The sequence below is a fragment of the Platalea leucorodia genome, assembly GCF_965183815.1.
Source record: "Platalea leucorodia genome assembly, chromosome: 1".
Classification (NCBI taxonomy): domain Eukaryota; kingdom Metazoa; phylum Chordata; class Aves; order Pelecaniformes; family Threskiornithidae; genus Platalea; species Platalea leucorodia.
In genome coordinates this window covers 162,569,720-162,593,074 of record NC_138823.1, presented here as the reverse complement: position 1 = coordinate 162,593,074, position 23,355 = coordinate 162,569,720, and the positions used below count along the sequence as shown (strand labels likewise).

The window sequence follows — 23,355 nt, the reverse complement described above, 5'->3', positions numbered from 1 at the left end:
CGCATAACTTGTACTAACATACTTTTGAAGGTTCCTAGTTACAAGTCACCAAAGAGTCTTTTTATCCCATGCCCTGTCCAGGGGGGTAATTTTGAGCAGTACCTGTAACTTCTTTCTCCTTCACAGCACCTTTAGCATCATGCAGAAGCTTTGTCTGTACGTTTCCCAAGTGGGTAGAGATGCTTTTCTACCAGTTTATCCCTCATCTCGCTCGTTTTCCATTAGTCTCTGGAATATTTCCTAGGTCTGTTTCCCCTAATATACTTATTTCCAAGGTTTGTCCTTGCCCTGTTGCTATTACATGCTTGCAGGATCCATTTACTGCAGCATTATTACTGAAAAGTAGGACCTTTGTTCTCAACATCTATTATATCTTGTAAAAAGGTACATTTATTTGGCTGTGTGTCATTGTTCCTATTAACTTTTGTAGTTACCCATCATCACACCCTACTTCATTTTATTCCTGTGGTATCTCCCTAATTGTGTTTACTTCTTTAAGCAGCTAGCTGTAAATGATGAGAGCAGCATGATGCATTTGCCTCCTCATCTGTCAGTGGAGTACTTTAACGAGGCACTTCAGAGACAAAGGGCAGCAAGTGTAGTCAGCATAATTACCAGTGTCTTGGAGGGTAAGTGGTTCCTCATTATGCTTATTTCAATCCTAAGGTAATACTAGCATGAAAGATCAAATCGTCAATACATTTCTTAAAGGTTAACAGAGATTTGTATGTGTGTAGTTAGGAATTTCATTGTTAATTTGGCTCTTTTTTAAAAAAAAAATATTATCACACAGTCTTTGTGTACTGGAATGCATCCTTTGCCTATTGTAAGATCTTGTTTTGTAGGACAGACAAGGAAAGCGATTGGAGTGAGGGTGGGTGGAAGGAGTTTTCTAACATCTGAGGTGCAGGACTGGGATACTGTGTCCTCGTCCTGACCCTGTGATCGGTGATGTGTCACTGGCAGAGACATAGGCATGCACAATCTAACAGTAAGATTATGCAAGCAAGATCAGTTGTGGCAATTTCTGGGTTTTGAATACTTAACCTCGCTATTTTATTCCTTTAACTTACCTTTCCATGTGAATTTTTTAGTGGGTTTATCACTGACTGTTATTATGCTGACTGATAGCTTTGTTGCAATTTCTGAAAAATTTCAGCCCAAATTGTTTAGTTGTTTTCTGGACCAGGAGACCAGGATGAGGAAGAATTTTGTTTTCTTTTTTTTTTTTTCATCAGGTCATCTGATCTTTGCAAATTTTTCAGGTCCCTGAAAACTAGATTATTAATAATTCTTAGTGTGCTTTTATTCAGCTTAAAGTAAGCTCCAGTTTGTCAACGAATTTGCACAGGACTTCAGCAGGGTCAGAAGTATTTTTGAGGACTCATTAATATTGATGGTGAAGAAAGAAAGGCTATGAGAATTATATTTGACCAGCAGGATGTAAATGACAAAGCCAGAACACCTTCTATCCCATGAGCTTCTAGCATGAGAGGCTGTGTTGTGGCCTCTGCGTCATAAACATCCGTATTTAGTCAAATGATTGTAGTACAAGTCTGGTTCTAAAACAAATAGAACCTGATCCAAAGGCTTTTGAAGTAAATTCACATGAATGAATTTTGAATCCAATTTCCTCTAAATTTTATTGTCATGTTTGTTAGCTGATATAGACCCTACATCAATGGTAGAAAGTGCAGGAAAGCTTTTGGGCTCCGTATGAGATGTGAGGTTTCCTTTTTCTTCTCTGGTCTTTTGAATGCTTGAAGTTGTTATTTCACCATCTTGCTCAGTGATAACTATTTAATTATAGTGGGGTTTTCTTTTGCATTTAGAACTGGAAGAATCTCAGCGGAGATGCCCGCCGTGCCTGAATGATTTTGCTTTAAAGTATCTAATTTGGGACTGTTGTCCGCTTTGGTTGAGAATCAAGAAAAAAGTGGCTGCTTTCATAAAGGATCCTTTTATTGATCTCACCATCACTGTTTGCATTGTGATGAACACTTTGTTCATGGCACTGGAGCACAATAATATGTCAGATAATTTTAAATTGATGCTTAATGTAGGCAACTTGGTAAGCAAATTCTCATCTATGTGACATTTTATGCCAAGGATTGATTGATGAGTGTTTGCACTTGAGACATAAAGAGTGACTGTAAAAATTAAAGATTAGCAAACTCGGCATTTATAAACTCTAAATTTCTAATATAGACAATTCCCATATTTTATTGATACACTCACTTCTAACACACTCCTGAGAATGCAGAAAACAATCTTCCCATTTTGATTGAAAGTGCATTAGAAGTTCATAAAATTGGGTTTTGTTGACCTGTCCATGAATGTTATTTGTGGGAACATGATCTAAAGATAAGATAAATCATGTCTACTTTTAGGCTGATGCTACTGTTTCTTTGTCACAGGTTTTTACAGGAATCTTCACTGCAGAAATGATCTTAAAAATCATCGCTCTAGATCCCTATTATTATTTTCAGCAACACTGGAATATTTTTGACAGTATAATTGTAACATTGAGTTTAATTGAACTGAGTTTACCCAAACACAAAAGCAAGAAAGAAAGGCGAAAAGGAGGAACCCTGTCAGTTTTACGATCCTTCAGACTGGTAATGCCTCACATTTACTCAGTTGTATAAAACATTATGTTGTGAATATAAGAGCGAATACTTCTGTTGTCTGCAGTTAGGATGCAGGAAAAGTTTTTTGGTTTTTTGTTTTTTGTTTTTAATTTTTTTCCTCCTCTTGTCACTAAGACTAAGAAACACACCCTTAAACCCCTTGTGATGTTAGAGTCAGGGTTTAATAACATATATATTTCTTTTGAATATAGTAAAAAATATTCAGAGGAAAAAATATTCCAGAGTAGACATGTTATGAAACTGGTGTCAAAAATGAAAAGCTAGCACAGGAAACTTAGGAAAAAAGTGTCAGAGTACAAATACAGAAAAAACAATATTTAAAAACAGACACAAAATGATGTTAAGGTATTCATATCATATACTATGGAATGATTTAAGTTGCTTTACCAAAAGATAGACTGTTTTTATAGTAATATAGCAACCAGTCTCCCAACTTTGGTCCTTTGTGTTACATGTAAGTTAGGCCCCGTAATCTACATCAAGTGCATTGTATGGATACCTCCCTGTGTCGGCCAAATGCTTACCAGGGACTCGTTAGCCTGGTCCTCTACAAGGCAGTTAGTTTATGTTTGCAATATTGCCCAGTTAAAAAAAAAAAAAATCTATAAATGTTTTATTAAAAGTATTATTGTCACAGCACTGCAAATATTACATTGCTGGAATAGTTTAGAAGATCTGTAAAATGTTTTTTGCAGGATTTGAATGACGCAAAGATGGGTTCTCTCTATTGATGTCTAACGCTAAGTTTTATGTTTCTACACAGCTGAGGGTCTTCAAACTGGCAAAGTCCTGGCCAACCTTAAACACTCTAATTAAAATAATTGGTAACTCACTGGGTGCACTGAGTAATCTGACCCTCGTCCTGGCAATCATCGTTTTCATTTTTGCTATAGTAGGGGTGCAACTTTTTGGGAGAAGCTATGCGGAGAACAGCCATAAAATAAATAAAAATGGCAACCCACGCTGGCACATGATGGACTTTTTCCATTCGTTCCTTGTTGTTTTCCGAATTCTGTGTGGAGAGTGGATTGAGACCATGTGGGACTGCATGGTGGTCGCTGAACAACCACTGTGCCTTCTTGTCTTTCTGCTGGTCATGGTGATAGGAAATCTAGTGGTGAGTTTTCCAATATTTTCTTCTCTTTATCCTGTGAATGGTAGAATCTACTTAATTGCCATTTTGCCAACAAATGGTCGTTTCCCTAAACACAGGTGGAAGAGTTACCTGTGTGTGTTAGAGTCTGCAAAAGCCTCTTTTGCCTTTCACCTTTGAGCCGCTATCCATATTTTCACATTTCGTGTCCTTTGCACGCAGCATCACTTGACCTTTTCATGTGGCAATGTGACAAGGAATATCTTTACAGTAAATATAATATAGGCAACTATGTTTCTTCACGCCTTGGGATTTGGATGTAAATAATCAGTAAGGCTTATGGTTTACCTGCTTGAATTAATGGAGCTGAGTGCTTAAGTCCCTCTGTAAATCAATTTCTTTTTAATTTTTTTTTTTCAAGTTCTCATGCAAGTATTGAATTCTTTATCAGCGAATGGCAGAATCTACACTCTTCTCACTGAAATCAGGATTTTCTTTAATCGTGTCTAAGTACGTTTATACCCAAGACCTAGATCCTGCTATTGCACACCCTACACAGCCTGACACACCCATGCTGGGGTGTAAGGGGGCAGGCTGCCTTGCTGGTCCTGTTCCATCATTTCTCCCCAAATCTCAAAAATCTTTTTTTAGTAGCTTCTTTTCTCATGTTATTCTTAGTATCATTCATATACCAATCTTCCCTTAATTTAAGAAACTGCTGAAAAGAATTAAGTTTAGGCAGTCTTTCATGGGAAATATCTGTTCTGTGGCTGAATCCCAAATCCCTGGGTTTAAAGTCCCGCCTGTTCTACACCACAGTGATTGTTTTCAGTGATGAAATGCTGTGAGTGGTATTCATATCACATAATGTTAAGTATCAAACAATTAAGCACTTAGCCTGCACTCCTTGTTTAGGCTTTCTTATTATCAAAGGAAACAGACAGGTATCCGAGAGTGAGATTTGTTCCAACCTCAGGTCAGTAACTAAGACAGGATGAATTGGTCTCTGCAGGGCTAAGGTTCTCCACTGACTGTGGTCCCTGGATGACTCAGGGGTACTATCTGCCCAGTTCTGACACGATAAAAATCAAGATACATAGATTCTATCCCAAACTGAAAACATCATGAAAAAAAAAAAAAATTCTCCCATTCCCTTAAAAAAAAGGTGGGGTTTATAAATTCTTCTATTTAAATGTACTCAAAAGCAGGGAGGAAACCTCACTTTGAGCTTCACTTGATTTTGATTTTTGTGACAGTGTTGCAGATTTGATGGAATTGCTGGGCCTGAATCTGATTCTCACAGGATTTTGGATGTAGCACCACAGAGGCCTGATTTAATTCTAGTTTGAAGAAGGAAGAGGCATTATTAAACTGACAAACCATAACCATAGCCTTTGCTACTACTATAGCCTTTGAAAAGTGGTTTTGGGCTAAATAATGCATTTGGCATGCACAGATCTGTTTTAGCTACTATTTTAAATAACTTGTTGGGGGAAGAAGGTCATGGGAACATTGGACTTTCTGAGAGAGAAGTTTATCAATCATAATGTGATCAGTCATAGTCATTTCATTATTACCTTGTTTTGGTTTGCTCAGTAAGACTGAACTTTGGTAGTATCTATGTTCTTCAAAGTTAGAATTTAGATTTCTGAATGTTACTCTCCTGACTTTTAATTTTATTATTATTTCAATGACTTCCAGGTTCTCAACCTTTTCATTGCACTACTGCTGAATTCCTTCAGTACCGACTGTCTCCAGACAGCAGAGGATGATGGAGAGATGAACAATCTTCGGATTGCCTTTGCTCGGATTCGTAAGGGATTTCACTTTGTGAAGAGTGTTACATGGGATACCTGTTGTGGAAAGCTCAGGCATATAAAGAAAGCAGACAGGAAGAAAATCAAACTGACTGCACAGAACTCACTCAGGTTCAAGCGTGAAGAAATAAAAAATTGTAAAGAGAATTACAATAATGAATGGGCTGAGAAAAATGGGGACAAATGCTCAGGTCTTGAAGATTTTATTACCAATCCCAATGTATTTGTTTGTGTCCCTATTGCTGAGGCAGAGAATACAAGTGAGGGTTTTGAAGATGATGATAAGCTGAGCACATATACAGACGTAGAATACAGCAAACAGGTAATAAATTTCTTTATTTTTGTTGGAAGACGAGAATCATATATATATTGAGGGATGCATATATGGTAGAAGACTCTCTCTAACAGAACAGGGTGGCATATGTTGATCCATTTCCAGAGAGTTACCAAATTTTGAACTAGAAACAAAAGTATGAATGTTTGGAATGAAGTTAAATTATCACTTGGAGCCTTTTAAAAATCAGGAGTCTTTCATGGTCTTAAAAGAAAGACCATAAATTGTTGGGTTTGTTAAGGAATTCCTAGCTGACACATTGTGTTATACACAGCTAATTACATAGCCCATAGATTGTCCATAGATAATTGTGGCAGTCCTTTGTGAACTTCAATTTATTATGTGAAAATTTATGTAAATAATGCCAACTATTTTGGCATTATTTACATGAGAGAGAAAAAAAATATATGTTCTGCCTAAAGAACATTATCATGGACTCATAATATGAATTTATAGCTCTAGTCCATTCTTTATATTTGCCCTTGTTGTGTGTTGTGTAGACTAATTATTAGAACAAGATAAGAGTAGCTCTATTAAGGTCATGTTTCTTCTATGATAACATATATTATCCTATTTTATTGTTTTCTCCGAATTTTTCAGTTTTATTTTGACCATAGAAGACTGCTGTTTTGGTCTCAAGATTTCCCACCTTAAGTTTCTGTCTTAATTCCTATGGAAATATTCTCACTTAACTTTTGCCTAGTTCACTGAAATACTAATTCCTTAGTTTGCTGCATATCCGCTGGGGAAAATTTCCCTTTCTGTATCCTTAGGTAAAATCAGAGACTGAAAATGATCACATCTTATGACTTTTCTCTGGAGAGTCCCACTTTAAATGAAATGCATATCATATCTTTCTTTCCCTTCCAACTTGTCCACCCCCTAAAAGGGAAAAGAAACACCCTCTAATCCACAGATTATTTTCAGGATGAAAATCACCTGAGGCAAAGGGGAGAAAGAGGGAAAAATTCAGGCAGCTGGAGTAAAGGATCGGGATTTTCCTCTGAAGAATTCAGTGTGCTAAACCTAGGAAAGGATAGGAAGCTTGAACCATCATCACCAGAACAAAAAGAGGTAATGATTTTTTTTCTGTGGCATTGACTTTCCAATACTAGTCAAGCACGGGTACATTTCTGTTCAAGGATTTGCTGGAGTGGAATTTAGTGGCAGCAGCAGCTCTGAGCTTGCAGTAGCCAGTCTGGCTGGTTAATAACGGAGCCAGAATTATGTGAATGAAATTGAAGTCATGCTTTCTAGGTATTGATTTTTAAGAAAAATGTATGTAAAGGAAAGAGAGTGTTTAGAAATGGAAAAACTACAAAATAATTTGATTCAAATACATAATTTATAAAATTCTCTCTGCTACTTTCCATTTATTGAAATCTGAGTCCACAAAAAAAGGAGAGGAGGAAAAAAAAGTCATTAAAAGAGAGAGATGTTTCCAAGTGGGAAATTCCAGCAAGTCTGCCCGTGTCCTAAGTATCTCAGTTTCAAGAAACATAATAATTTAAATGAGTTTCTCACTATGACGTTAAAGACAGTAGTTATTCATAAAAATATTTTTAGAATGATTTTGAATAAAGAATACACTAAAAAAGTAACAAAGCACTGCGCAAACATAAAAGAACAAAAACATAAAGTAATTTGTAATAAACTGCTGACTCATCATACATTATATATGGTGTGATGGGATAGTGAAATCTTTGTGACTGGAGAATATATGATACGATTCCAATTTCTACTTCATAAGTACTGTCATGGGTGTTTCAGTTCCTGCTACAATACCAGATATATTTATCTGGTTCTCTTGCTTTAATACATTTTCCTATGATTTCATGGTTTTAACACAAATAGTTTATCCTGCTTTGAGGACTACCTATACTGATAAGCAATTTAAAAGCTCTTCAATTTCCCAGCTTATTAAGCAGTTAAGTCTGGTTCATGTAGATAGATATTGTAATTATATAGCTTTGGTCCCTATTTGAATGCACCTATTGGTACTTCTAAACTCATATACTTTTAAAATCACAAAGTTTGTTCCATTAACACAGTACTTGAAATATTAGTACATAGCCAAGTTTTAATTTTGAATATTACTTGTTCATGGATGAACTTCTTCATTTGGATCTGAATGTAGAAAGAATCAATACCTGATCTTATTTTGCTTGGCAGTTTGACAGTGTCAGCTCTTCTGAAGGCAGCACAGTGGATCTGACAAATCCTGAAGATCTTTTGAGGCAAATTCCAGAGTTTGCTGAAGACTTCAAGACTCCAGAAAAATGTTTTCCAGAAGGTAAGGCTCTCAGGGTTTCACTACTGGGAAGTGAAAAGAGTCAAAACCAGACTTGTTTTTCTAGTGATGCTGAGCCAATAGGATGAGATTATTTTCAGTTAATTTTAGTTATCTGGAAATCAGATAAATAGTCCAAATCATTGTCTCTGTCTAGTCAACACCTGAGAAATAAACCCCCTCTCCATTAAAGCCAATTGCTCCTAACTGGGACCTGGGCAATGATATAGACCCAGTCCCAAAAAATGAGATGATTATAGTGAAGTGAGATGAATTTCAGTCTGTTGGACAACATCAAAGTCCATTGGAGTTTAACGTAAGGGAAGTGTATGTGATCAGATCTCACCTGACAATGATCACTGGAACAAGGCACTTGGTACATCAGATTTGTTAATATTTTGCAACAGCATAAATGTTTGTTCCTTGAATAACATTTCATGAACAATCTTTGTAACAAACAGAGGAGGGAAATAAGCAAAGAGAAGCTGCTAGGATGAAGTTGAGTTTCTATAGGGTGATAATCTGGGAATTCCTTCTCAAATCATCATACAACATCTAGCTTTTCAGGTTGTTATGGGATGTGTTGAGTACTTTTATGAATTCTTCCTACCCTAACATGTGTAACAACATGTGCTTTTCATAAGATGCAAAGAAAGAGCTCTTGAGATTTTTCTCAAATAAGTGTCACTACTGACAGCCAGGGGTAATCACTGTGCTTTCAGTGTTAGTTGTGAGAGAACAAACTACATCAAGTCAGTTTATAGGCTCGAGTGTGTTATATTAAACGAATTATAACTGTGGCAAAATTCTTCCTGGTGCTCCAACTTGCTCTTTGCTCACCCAGTCAGCCTGCTCGACCACCACCATTCCCACCCATTCCTTGAATTTTCTTTGATGCTGCTGTTTTCTGCCCATTGAAGCTTCCCTGCACCACAAAATGATCAGGAGGGACTTCTCCAGCCTTGCATACGCGGAGCCCAGCAGCAGGTCCCACAGCTTTGTGAGATTGCTTTCCTCCTCTGCTTCCAAAGGCAGAGCCTTTCTCTCATCACCACCTTCCCATTCAAGCACCGCTTCCTTGTTTAGTTTGGAGAAGAGGAGGCTGAGGGGAGCCCTCATCGCTCTCTACAACTGCCTGAAAGGAGGCTGTAGCCAGGTGGGGGTCGGTCTCTTCTCCCCAGTAACAAGTGATAGGATGAGAGGAAACGGCCCCAAGCTGCGCCAGGGCAGGTTTAGGTTGGATATTAGGAAAAACTTCTTCACGGAAAGGGCTGTCAGGCCCTGGAAGAGGCTGCCCAGGGGAGTGGTTGAGTCCCCACCCCTGGAGGTATTTAAAGAACGGACAGACGTGGTGCTTAGGGCCATGGTTTAGTGGTGAGCTTGGCAGTGCTGGGTTAACGGTTGGACTCGATGATCTTAAGGGTCTTTTCCAACCTTAATGATTCTATGATTCTATGATATTTTATCTGATGAGAGCACAGATAAATCAAATCTGGCTGTAATTACTCCCATCCCCTCATTGCCCTGTTCTGCAGAGCTGGCCTTTTTTTTTTTTTCTGTATCCTTTTTGGGCCAATGAAACTTCTAATGCACAGTTTTAGGATTGAATCAGTAACATTGAAGCATGTAGAAATTATTCGAAGCTACAGATGTGTTGTACCTGAATGCAAAGTATTCTTTGTGTAGTAATAATAAATATATATATTTTACTATTATGTTATACATCACAAATCCTGAGAGAGATCCACTGTACCTACATTGCAGTTTGCTTTCTCCAGAAAAAAAACACAAATACTGCATTAATAATACATATGTCAGATTTTTGAGCTATGTTTGTTTTTTTTTTTTTTTTTCAAAACTACTTTATCAATGGCATTCTTTGCCAGTTAGAACAAAAGAAATAAAGGATTTTCTTTCCCTGCTCTAAAGAAGAAATGTGAAATGTCTTTTTTCGTGCTCTGTAGTCCCAGACTGGAGTGTGCCTGCTGTGGCCAAACCATCAGAGAACTCAACTGAAGGTACAGCAAATCTGTACCTAACACAGGTCTCTGAATAAAAAAAAGTCTCTATCTTGTGCAAGTGCCATTCCCTGCTTCATCTCAAATCCCAGATCCACATTACCGGTGAAACTTGGATTATTGAAAGAAAGATGATCAGAAATTTTTGCGTATATTATATCCTATTATATATATGAGTGCTATGTATGATACTATATGTGTATAAAATATCATATATATATATGACATATATAAGTTGGAGGGTTTTTATGCTTGGAATTGACAAAAGCCTTCTGACTGACATTTTTCACAATAATGAAAACATGAATTAGCTTAGAATCCACAACAAAGAAAATGTTAGCCTAAGTCAGTTAATTCTTAGCAAAATTAATAAGTAATCAAATTCAGGATTTTGTAATGGTGGTCAGGAAACATTAGGTGGCCCTGACATCATCGTCTGTTATAAGATGTAATCTGGTGAGCTTGAAAGGAGATGTCTCCTTCTAGGGAGCCTATATGTCAGCTAGAATATGACATATTCTTGCAGGTTATATGATATAAAATTAGTCACTCTATACATTCAGAAGCAAATAAATAAATCAATTGACCTTGCAAGGCAGAGTATAATGCTGCAATATTGAAGACAACTGCTTACCTTCTCTGTCTCCCAGCCTTTCTGTTCCAGGGTATCTCATCTCTGATTTCCAAACAGTGCGCAGAAACTGAGAAAGGCTTTTGTAACATAAAGACTCTTCCCATGGCCCTGAAGTTTTGTGTGCCCAAACAGCGTTGCCAGCATCTCAGAAATATCTTGAAACAATGGAAAATTGTCCAAAGGCACTCCACCTTCTTTATGCGTATATAAAGAGGAGTTAAAAGGCACACTAAATTAGATATTTCCATTTTTTTTTCCCCCCTCACAGCAAAACATGAAAAAACCCCAATAACGATGCAGTTAATGTGACCATGGATTTTCCCCTGCTACCAGAAGTTTCTTGAGCAACCCTGCGCATGCATGTACATTCATTACATACATTCATTGCTGTCTCTCGCTTTCAGGTTGTGTTCGGTACTTTCGTTGTTATATGGGTAGTGCCATAAAGTTTGGAGGAGAAACATGGTGGAACCTGAGAAAAACTTGCTACCAGATTGTTGAACACTCCTGGTTTGAATCCTTTATCATATTCATGATTCTTCTGAGCAGTGGAGCCCTGGTTAGTGTAGCACAATTTCATGTATTTATTTAGAAGCATTTTTAGTTCTACTTTGCACCCAGAGAAGTTGTTTTTAACAGAAAACACAGCTAATACCTTTGAACTCATCAGGAGAAAAAAAGAAGAGGCTTCACATAGCAGCCATTTATTCACTATTGCAATTACTGCAAATTTATTATTTATATTATTAAAAATTATGAGATAGAGTGAGCAATGCTAAAAATATATAGCTCTCAGAAGCTGTTTCTATTCTGGCTGTATACTGGATTTTTCTAGCTTTCTCTGGAAGTTATTTCACAGTTACGAAATACTTTTTTATGTCATTAAAACAAATAAATTACTCTTAATATTTGAAAAAAAATAGTACTTGGTTCTCTTGAAAGTATATTTTTAGAAATTCATTTCAAGAAGTTTAGACTTTCCTCCTAGGATCCCAGTGTGCATGATGTGTGTGTCCACAAGGTGTACTATTTAGAGAAAAAGAAAGAGAAGGGATAGGGAGAATTACAAGTTTATCAGTTGACATAGATTTCAGTAAAAGATGGGGTTTAGATCCATGTAAAACACATATTGAATGACGAAGGGGTCTTAACGATTCCAGACTTTCATATTATAAACTCATCTCTGACTTTTGCCATTTACCTATATATTATGATTTCAGGCGTTTGAAGACATCCATATACATGAGAGACAAAGCATTAAAATTATGTTGGCGTTTCTTGACAAAATGTTCACTTTCATCTTTGTTCTGGAGATGCTCCTGAAATGGGTGGCTTACGGCTTCAAGAGGTATTTCACCAATGCCTGGTGCTGGCTGGACTTCCTTATTGTAGACGTAAGTTCTGCCTTTGGTATTTCTACGTGCGTCCTGACGCAGGATGCTGTAGCAGAATCACTGACTCTTTTCTGGATGAGAAGCTAAGACAGTAATCTTACCTCCTTTAATGACGGTTTCAGGATACTGCACTCTGGGCACTGAAAATATGGGGAGATTTGTTGTTTTGTTTTATTTTTTTTTAAACAGGAATAAAGGAAACAGATTCCAGCACATTGCTAATACTTTCTTTTGTCTTCCCATTCAGGTCTCTTTAGTAAACCTCTTAGGCAGTTCATTTGGCCCCATGAAATCTCTTCGGACTCTCCGAGCTCTGAGACCCTTAAGAGCATTGTCACGATTTGAGGGGATGAGGGTAAGACTGAATACGAATTAAACCCTGTCAGTACTAATTACCACATAATAGGTTTGTGGCTCATGACTGTGTCTTTATGAAGTTCACATATCTACCCTAAGTTCAGTTAAGGAGCTATTAAATGAGTTTTTAAAAGGCACCTTTGCTGCCCTCCTCTGTACTTGGCTGCTCCTTAGGGACTTTCCTTGAGTGATTAATCCTAAGTGCCGTTGAAAATAAAACTAGACTAGGCAGAACTTTGTTCCATTGCTGCTCAGTCATTCTTGTGTCCCTGTCTTACTGAGATAGCCAAAAATAAAATAGAGAATTAGAACTACGAGCACCATTCTCATTTTTTGAAGTCTGATGGCAAGCTAATTCAGAGGAAAGAATCACGTCTGTTCTGCAAGTTTTTACTGGATTGATTTAAAAAAACTTTAGACTGTTAAGAGGTACTTTGCTCAAATTATTGTTCCAAATAGACTTATTCTTTCAAAAAGCAGGAGTGTTTGTCTCTAGAATATTTGCTGCTTTTTTCCATCAAAGGAGCACCTGGAACAATGTGAAGCTGCTGGACATTAATTACATTTAATTACAAATCTACCATTCTGCAAATGCAGAGAAATATTTCCTCAGCCATAAGCAAAACACATCCGTATACTGCAATGTGAAACAACATGATAACCACAGTGGTATTTGGGCAAAAGTCTGGTCTATGGAATATGCTCTGGCCTGTGAAAACGAATGATAGAAATACGTATCGCATCACTGCCGCATCTTTACAGGGGAATGCAGCCTCAATGCAGAGATACAGATTGCTTTTGGATATCTTCTGGAAGTGAGACTGAAAGCTCTCTGATTGCAATTGTGTCACTGTGAAGGCAGAGAGAAATTGAATTAAATTAATTAACAGAATGTATCAAAATTTTCATGTCTGGAGTCAATTTTGGAACGGGTACCATCATACTTTCTGTCTTGCTATGCAGAATGTGTGTGACATAGTTTCCAAAAACCTTCACAAAGCTTTTTCATTTTTCTGCTGGTCCATCAAGTTCTTCTTTGCTACCTGACTGCTGAGTTCATTGCCTTCACTGTGAAACTCAAAGATATGTTGTCATTGTTTCCTTACACTGCCCCATTTTATGAAGCAATCTATTATGTCTTAGCATGCACTTAAAACCTACTTGGACATTTTCTGTGGTTATACAGCGCCTAGCACAAAAATACTACCTAGCTCATGGTTGTAGACCCCAAACACAATCATAATCCACTAAAAATCTAGCAAAATACTAGTGGAGAGTTATTATTGGTCCTTTTAAAAATTGCTTTCTACAGTCTTAATAACACAGTCCTCTCCACTAGTGCTTATGGAAGAATACTTCAGAAATTTTACGTTATAAAAGTTTAAAACAAACAAAACATCCCCCACTCCAAAGCCAAGGGAAAGTCATCAAAAGAGGATGGATTTACATTGTAGTATACTTATGTGGTAGTGGCTCACAGCAGCCCCAAAAATATCAACTATTCCTTTGAAAGCCTAGGAGACACTATGGACCTTTGAATCTTTGTTCAAGGTACCCATGCCAGCTGTGACTAGTATCTACATGGAAAACATTAGGTTTCTGCTTGCTGAGATGACTAAGTGACTGCTTATTGCACTGAGCAAATACTGGAGACCATCTTTGTTTAAGTGTATTTTTCCTCTCCCATTTCATCCAAGGTGGTTGTCAATGCCCTTGTGGGAGCCATCCCTTCCATCATGAATGTTCTGCTCGTCTGCCTCATCTTCTGGCTCATCTTTAGTATCATGGGAGTGAACCTCTTTGCTGGGAAGTTTGGGAAATGTGTCAATCTGACAGAAGAAGATGCAGAGTTAAATAAATCAATCAATGACATAACAGACTGTAGAATGTATAATAACACAGGAAAAATATTCTGGGTCAATGTTAAAGTCAATTTTGATAATGTTGGCTCTGGCTACCTGGCTCTTCTTCAGGTGGTAAGTGCTTCTTGCCTTTACTAGCCAGCATTGTGTCAGATGGGCTTGGCCTCCTGTCAACTCCTAACTCATTTCTGTGGGTGATGGATAAGAGTGGTACCATACAGCCTGCTCTTCCCTTGTAGCTGGCGGTTCAAACACCCGTGCTGTTCATCCACACAAATGGAAAAAGGGGAACAAATTAGACTCTGCTGTGATTTTCCAGGTGATAAAGTAAGGACCTGGTGGACAAGTGCTGTTTCAGCCTCCAGCAGGTTCCTGAGTCTGAGAGCTGGAGTCAATCTCAGAAGGAAATCTGGGGCAAATACTGACCTAATCTGCCAAAATACAGATTCATTCAGCCATGAGGGTTGTAAGGCCTTTAGTAGACCATGCTAATGAAGGTTTGCTCTGTCAGCATCCTAGGACAACATGTTCTGTCCCACCCTAGCAAGCTGTCACATCCTGATAAGGCTGAGAATGCCACACATACAGCAGGGGCAAGTTTCCCTTAAGTCAGAGCTTGGTGCTTTGTGTGTGTGACCATACCAAAGGCTCTTGCTCCACTCAGTGTGATTTGGATATTGTAAATGATGTGAAGACTTTTACCCTGAACGTTCAACAAGTTTTCCATAATCTCTCATTCTAGGCAACATTTAAAGGTTGGATGGACATCATGTATGCGGCAGTAGATTCACGAGAGGTCAGTCACTATATTCAAACTATATTTTTTGTTAATGCTACCGCTTTCTGCAAAAGCGTTATGATTTTTGCACTGTGCTAAATCTTTCCAGTAATTATTTTTATCAGCTGATGCAAACATTTCATCTGTGAATGACTCATAGTATCCTAAAGCTAATCCATTGTAATGGGGAGTGGGATTCAACTCCACATTCACCCACCTAAATGCAGTTTCCTACAGTATGAGGTCTCCATGTGAGTTCACCTCCAAGTGCCCTCTATGGTTAATGGAGACCTAGTCAATATGCTCAGAGGGATCTAGGGAGCATTTCAGCTCACCCTGGGTATCTATATTGTTCACCAGAGCACCTCTTTATACTACATTGACTCCACTAATAACTGGTTGTCCATCAGCTAGCAGGGAAGTTGAGAGTTCCCACTCACATGGAGGCACCTACCTTCACATATCTTCTTTTATAAAATCAAGCCTGGAGTAAACCTGAATGTTTTACAGCAACATAGTTTAAGGTCCACTTCAAAACATAAAACCAAACTTCATCAAGAATCGAGCTATTGTAGCTAAGCAACCATTTAAAATACATTGTCAGGCATCCCTTGTACTATTTTGCCTACTGTTTATATTGCCAGTCACGTTTGCTCTCGTATCGGAAGTATCATCCAATCAATGTTATACAGAACAAAGTGGTATGTCTTTGGAGGCAAAGAATTTGAAATGAAGAGGCTATCTGAATTCGATCATGAGTTCAAAGGAATTAAATAATTTTAAAAGTAAGCATATATGAAAATGGTTTTGGTTTTTTTTTTTGGTGTTTCAATGGTTTTTTGTGTGTTTCAATTTGAAAAACTTTTTTTCTTGTTCTGGTTTTGTTTTTATCCATAATAGCCATAGAAGAAGTTTTTTACTTCTAGCAAGATTTTTAATGGCAAGAGCTTGGAATTAGACTTCTAAATAGTTGGCTTGATTTTTCAAGTACTGAGCAATTTACAGCTCCTGTTCTTATTGGAAAAAGCTGAACTGATGCTTCTGAAACGCTTGTGAAAATCATGTCAAGAGTGTCCAATTCAGTAACTGTTTCTGTTTCTGTTGACTTTAGTAGAGCCTCAATCAATTGCAAATGGTCTGTATTGCGAATTGCAAATGGTCTCACAGTATCCTCCTGGACAAAATGTCCAGCATACAGCTGGATAAACACGTAATGCGATGGGTGAGCAATTGGCTGATGGGTCAAGCTCAAAGGGTTATAGTAAATGGGGTTACATCGGGCTGGCAACCAGTCACTAGCAGGGTTCCGCAGGGATCCATCTTAGGGCCCGTGCTCTTTAATGTCTTCATAAATGACTTGGATGCAGGACTTGAAGGATTACTATTTAAGTTTGCCAATGACACAAAATTGGGAGGAGCTGTTGACACTCTCGAGGGCAGAGAGGCCCTGCAGAGAGATCTAGACAAATTAGAGAGCTGGGCAATCACCAACTGTATGAAGTTTAACAAGGGCAAGTGCCAGATTTTGCACCTGGGACATGGCAGCCCTGGATGTACATACGGAGTGGGGAACAAGAGGCTGGAGAGCAGCCCCGCGGAGAGGGATCTGGGGGTTCTGGTTGATGGCAACTTGAACATGAGCCAACAGTGTGCCCTGGCAGCCAAGAGGGCCAACCGTGTCCTGGGGTGCATCAAGCACTGTATTGCTAGCCAGTCAAGGGAGGTGATTGTCCCGCTCTACTCTGCACTGGTGCGGCCTCACCTTGAGCACTGTGTGCAGTTTTGGGCACCGCAGTGCAAAAAGGATACAAAGCTACTAGAGAGTGTCCAGAGGAGAGCCACAAAGATGGTGAAGGGTTTAGAGGGGAAGCCGTACGAGGAGTGGATGAAGTCGCTTGGTCCGTTCAGCCTGGAGAAGAGGAGACTGAGGGGAGACCTCATCACGGTCTACAGCTTCCTCAACAGGGGAAGAGGACGGGCAGGCACTGATCTCTTCTCCCTGACGCCCAATGATAAGACCCGAGGGAACGGCAGGAAGCTATGCCGGGGGAGGTTTATGTTGGACATTAGGAAAAAGTTCTTCACCCAGAAGGTGGTGGAGACTGGAACAGGCTCCCCAGGGAGGCAGTCATGGCACCAAGCCTGACAATATTCAAGAAGCATTTGGACAACGCCCTCAGACATATGATGTGAATTTGGGGGTCGTGCTATGCAGGGACAGGAGTTGGACTCGATGATCCTCGTGGGTCCCTTCCAACTCAGGACATTCTATGAGTCTATGGTAGGATTTTAAGTCAGATTTGAAAAGAAAAAACCCCCACAACAATCAGGTTTTGTGAAAAAAAGAAATTAAAATAAAAGTAAACCTCATTCACCATTAGCCAAAGACTAAGTTTAGCTCTACCAGTTTTTCAGTGCAAATATATTCAATATCAGTATGAATTAAATTATCCTGTTCTGCAATGATTTAGCCATAAACTACATAAACAAACATTGTAAAAAAAGACATCAAATTAACAAGTTTTCATGGTATAAACACCTTGCGGTACTATTATTTTGAGCTATATTTTCTGGTTAGTTATCTCTCAGGCGTTGTGCTTGGTGTATCATTTCATAAGGTTCTTGTTTTAATTTAAAATAGTAATAGTTAGATAGTAGTCAGCATCTGAGCAATAACATCGCTACAAGGTCCTAGAATTCTGATGCATCTAGTGGTCACAGTATGAATGTTACTTTCTTGCAGCATTTTGTTCCCCTTCCAAAAATGTCGTGTATGTATATAATATTTTGTGTTATGCACTATTGGTAGTTTTAAACTATACCAATTTTTCTTCAGAATTAGCTGTAGGGCTGTAAATCTTAGTTCCTCCTGGAATCAATTTGTGAGAGGATCTGCAATATGAAGATTATTCTGAATTGAGCCCATGTTGTTATTGGCCATTTTTCATGTTGCTTCTCATTCTTGCAGAAAAATGAGCAGCCGCAAATGGAGCACAGTCTATTTATGTATCTCTACTTTGTGAATTTCATCATCTTTGGATCTTTCTTTACCCTGAATCTCTTTGTTGGTGTTATTATTGACAACTTCAACCAACAAAAGAAAAAGATAAGTATATTGGTTGTGCTCCCAGGCACCTACTCTAACTCGAGCAATGTTATTTTTAGAGATCAAGGGTCTTGCTATACATAGAATTTAAAACTTCTATTGGCATTTACAAGACCATTAGTAATTAAGTTAGCAGAATTAACACCCAGGGTGAGTTTCTTCCTCCTTTCTTTTCCCCTGTAACCTGAACACCCAGCTCTTTCCCCACATGCTGAAGAAAATGACATCTTCTCTGCAGCCCCTTAAAATCTTCTCCTTTTTGGGAACTGAGCATGACGGGAGACTCATTATTTAGAAAGTCGTCTGGTACAGACGCTCTGAGAAGTATTTTGGATATTCAACAAGACCAGAATGTGGGAAGCCTGGGAAAGATTTGTTCTTGTCCAGATTTTCAGTAGGTCCTTTGTTTTCATGCTTTCTGAGCTGACTGGGTTTCTGCTCTGTGAATGTATGGTTTGTGCAACTCTGGTTTTTTGGACACGGTTATGCATTATGAAAAGGGCTAGTACCAGCAACATGTGAAAAAGGAAGGAATGTTAGTTTCCAGCATTTTAGACTTTGTAACTACAGTAGTGCTCCTTTCTCACCAAATAACAGTGACATTTCTTTATATACTTAGGCGGGGAAGATATCTTTATGACAGAAGAACAGAAAAAATATTACAATGCAATGAAAAAGTTGGGATCCAAGAAACCTCAAAAACCCATTCCAAGACCACTGGTAAGATTGTCTGAATTCTTCAAAAGGAAAATGCATTGCAAAAGTGCAATTTAATTCACTGAAAAGTGCATATGTTTATATATTGCATATAAATTATTTATACTGTTTTTACATTGATACTCAAACAGTGCTCTAAAGTCAATTCCATACCAAAAAGTTGCACTGAAAGATTTTACAGGTTAAATATTTATTAAGTTCTCTGCATAAATATTGTTGGGTTTTACATTCACCTTGGAATTGATTAAACTTCAGGATTGGAAGGGATTTCTAATGTCATTTTTACATTCTGCCTTTCTCAAGTTTCTCTGACTTCACTATAGTTGACTGACTGCAACATAAAAATTGGAGCTGTTGGAAATGTGTATGGATAAGTACTCCCTACTTTCATAACTGATGCCAAATGTATTTTTTTTCTTCTAGAACAGATACCAAGGGTTCCTTTTTGACATTGTAACATGCCAGGCCTTTGACATTGTAATCATGATTCTCATCTGCCTTAACATGATCACCATGATGGTGGAAACCTATGAGCAAAGTAACACGAAGACTAACATCCTTAACAAAATCAATATACTCTTTGTTGCCATCTTTACTGCAGAATGTGCACTGAAATTGGTGGCTCTGAGGCAGTACTATTTCTCAAATGCCTGGAACATATTTGATTTAGTTGTTGTGATCATGTCACTTACTGGTAAGTAAAATTGGTTTGGCAAATTCTTTACTAAATCAATTATTATTCTTTTCAGAAAAAAAAATAGTTAAAATTTCTCAACTGAAAATGGATGTTGAAACGGAAATCATAATACTGTTAGGTCTTGGGGAAAAAGAACTAAAAAAAACCCACCATGATTTTATTAAAATAATATGAAATAAGATTTTTTAAAAATTTCTGCTACTTTCTTTTAATACAAGTATTAAAAAAAAGGTGGCTGTGTTATGTAAAATCTTTCATAATGATTAGATTGTTTTTTTCCTAGTCTGAAAGACAGAATGAATAACCCATCATACCAGTACCACATTATGTGATGATGTGAAAATTTCCATTGTTACAGATTTAATGCCAACTAAGAAATCTTCAATCAGATAAAAATTGCTGGGTTTTGTCATCTGAGTTTGTAACAGAGAATTGAAATATATAAAGAATATGAATACTGGAATTAGATTACAGATTGTAGAATTCAGTTTCTGGAAACTCGGGCATAGCCGAACGAGAATAAGAGTTCACACTGTGTAACAGGATAGAAAAGAACAACACAAATATATTTAGCTTTTATTTGAAGGAATTGCAATGGAAGAATGGGGTAAAGAGCTCTTCTGCCAATTTGAGCTTTCTGTCAATTTAACTATTCCTAGGGCCAGTACTGCCAAAATAGCAGAAGGCTTTCAGGGGAAGAAAAATACTTTGTTTCTTTAGTATGACTTATGTTTTGGGTAAGTAAGATTCCAGTAAGAATATGGATCTTCCTTGAGAAATTAGGTTCCTGGAGTGGAAATTCAGAAAAATGTATCCAAAACATCTAAACCTAGAAAAGCCAAACCTTTTCTAGTGCTACGAGAACTGTCATTTTTTCATGCAAACTAAAGATAAAATAACACCCATGTGTAGCTATGCCCCTGAATTAACTAAAAGTCATTGTAGACCACAACTTCTATGTTCATCGCTGGGTTTGCTTGTACGTATCTTGACTATATGATCTAAATGATGACTATGACATTGTTATTATATCTTGTTTTCTTACTTTAGCTTTGTAGTGTCAGTATTTGAAGTCAAATTTAGAAGGTAAATACATAACCTGCACCTGATGAAGTATTCATGCAACCAGTGTCAAAGAAAACCATCAGTCAACAAGTGTCGACTGATACGGGTATTTGAAGTTGTGCATAGAAAGGTTCTTGCCATCCTTAGTGCAACAGGTACTATCTTCTGGTGGCTGAAGAATGTAGTTCATTATTGCTGATTTCTACAGCTATTTTTTCAACTCTAACTTCTGTTAAAGGTTGTTCTGATAGGGTCTTGGCACGCACACATCAGATATTTTTCAACTGTACAGGTATTATCATTTCATCCTACTTATTGGTTAAGCAGAAATGTGATATTCTAACCAGTTGTTATCTTTTCTATTTTAGCCTCACTGCTTTCTGGCATTGGTAAAGCATTTGAACAGTTCTTACCACCTACACTCTTCAGGGTCATTCGCTTGGCTCGGATTGGACGAATACTGAGACTCATCCGTGCTGCCAAAGGAATTCGAACACTGCTTTTTGCATTAATGATGTCCTTACCTGCTCTATTTAACATTGGCCTCTTGCTTTTTCTGGTCATGTTCATTTATGCTATTTTTGGCATGGCTAACTTTGCCTATGTGAAGATGGAAGATGGCATTGACGATATATTCAACTTCCAAACCTTTGCTAACAGCATGCTCTGTCTCTTCCAAATCACCACATCAGCTGGCTGGGATGGTCTTCTCAGTCCTATTTTAAACACTGGGCCACCATACTGTGATCCAAACATAAATGGTACTATAGGTGAATGCGGTAAACCTGCCATAGGTATTATTTATTTTGTAAGTTACATCATTATATCATTTCTCATTGTTGTAAACATGTATATAGCTGTTATTCTGGAGAACTTCAATGCTGCTACGGAGGAAAGTACAGAGCCTTTAGGGGAAGATGACTTTGACATCTTTTATGAAATCTGGGAGAAGTTTGATCCTGAGGCAACTCAGTTTATAACTTTCTCTGCACTTTCAGACTTTGCAGATGCTCTGGCTGAACCTTTACGTGTACCAAAACCAAACAAAGTTGAACTCATAGCAATGGACCTGCCTATGGTCAGTGGAGATAGGATCCACTGCTTAGATATCCTGTTTGCTTTTACCAAAAGAGTGTTAGGAGATTCTGGGGTGCTGGATACTCTTAAAGTACAAATGGAAGAGAAGTTCATGGCTGCCAATCCATCCAAAAAATCCTATGAGCCAATTTCCACTACTCTCAGACACAGACAAGAAGAAGCTTCTGCCACTGTCATCCAGCGTGCTTACAGGAGTCATTTGCTCCTGCGCTCCATAAAGCAGGCTTCTTACCTGTACCACCACAGAACTTGCAGTGGTGATGCTCTTGGAGGTGCTGCTCCAGAAAAAGAAGGACTTATTGCATCTATGATGGGTGAAAACTATGGTAGGAGTCCTGAGAAGTCTGAAACTTTGTCCTCAGCATCCTTTCCTCCATCATATGACAGTGTCACGAGAGCCAGTAGTGGCAATCTCATGGTTGAGAATGGAGAAATTATAGGTAATCAACAGTCTCCAAACATTAAATAGTTCATCAATGACAATGTTGTTAAGAATATTTTAAAATGTTCACAGAAGCTGATACTGTAAATACACGTCAGTTGAGGCAGCCTCCTTATTAAACAAAGCCTGTTGATCATGATCAGTTAACCAGTTAGGTATGATCACTTAACTGTGGTATCTGCTAAATCCTAGCCTTTGGCTCTGCTATGTTCAGCTTTGTTCAATACTTACATATGCAGAGACAAAAGCTGTGAAAAGTTTTGGATATGTTTGACCAAGGGCACCCCACTGCAAAGCAGGTCCCACAGTACCTGAGTGCTGCGGCGCATTCACAGCAGTGACAGATAACATCTGCTGACATTATCCCTGATAACGTCAGCAAGAGAAAAGCCCGAGCAGCAACGTATCTACTGGAGAACAGGAAAAGAATGTCAGTGTTAAGATAAATTGCTGAAGGGAAAGGAGCTAAAATTTACCCTTAGTCCATTCCTAATTGATACTCCCATAACAAACTTGTTAAGCAAATGGCTGCTGATTTCTTTTTTTTTTTTTTTTTTTAATGTTTGGGGACTGATGTACCACAAACAGCCACTGCATGACCCACAGGTATGCCACAGTGTACTGGACTTCTTCCAATACGATCGATTTACAGAATAAGTCATGGCATGTATGCTATTGTAATTGTGCTACTGCAGCTTGATGAAATAATACAACTCTCAGTATTACAGAAGTTGTACTGAGCTGAGTAAAACCTTGCTTTATATTTTGTCTGTGAGGATTATTTTTTTAACCAACTTTCCTCTGGCAGTGAGGAGAAGGCAGGCATGCTGGGTGCCTATCAGTTACTCCATAACACATTGTGTTTGCTACATACTTTCCTCAGACTTCACAGAATGGTTAAGTTTCATGCTCAAGTTAATTCCCGCCAATGTGGTAGAGAAGAGAGACACAAACAAGCATTTCCACTTGGGGGGAAACTGGCAGCATCGCTTCAGATGACAT

The 23,355-nt window shown here is 38.1% G+C and overlaps 1 protein-coding gene across 1 annotated transcript in view; it reads left to right on the top strand.

Annotated features, from left to right (window-relative positions):
* The window catches only part of LOC309598807 (sodium channel protein type 5 subunit alpha-like), a gene marked incomplete at both ends in the record, with an annotated part of 35,247 nt that extends 12,867 nt beyond the window's left edge, over positions 1–22,380 (top strand). Inside the window, 15 exons of the mRNA XM_082329751.1 lie at positions 500–629; positions 1,833–2,071; positions 2,418–2,618; positions 3,415–3,768; positions 5,446–5,883; positions 8,068–8,188; positions 11,242–11,396; positions 12,058–12,247; positions 12,489–12,586; positions 14,286–14,564; positions 15,193–15,246; positions 18,197–18,338; positions 18,954–19,054; positions 19,475–19,745; positions 21,182–22,380. Coding sequence (XP_082185877.1) covers positions 500–629; positions 1,833–2,071; positions 2,418–2,618; positions 3,415–3,768; positions 5,446–5,883; positions 8,068–8,188; positions 11,242–11,396; positions 12,058–12,247; positions 12,489–12,586; positions 14,286–14,564; positions 15,193–15,246; positions 18,197–18,338; positions 18,954–19,054; positions 19,475–19,745; positions 21,182–22,380 — 3,972 coding nt within the window. The remainder of the gene's footprint in view (positions 1–499; positions 630–1,832; positions 2,072–2,417; positions 2,619–3,414; positions 3,769–5,445; positions 5,884–8,067; positions 8,189–11,241; positions 11,397–12,057; positions 12,248–12,488; positions 12,587–14,285; positions 14,565–15,192; positions 15,247–18,196; positions 18,339–18,953; positions 19,055–19,474; positions 19,746–21,181) is intronic.
* Between the last annotated feature and the right edge of the window lie 975 nt (positions 22,381–23,355).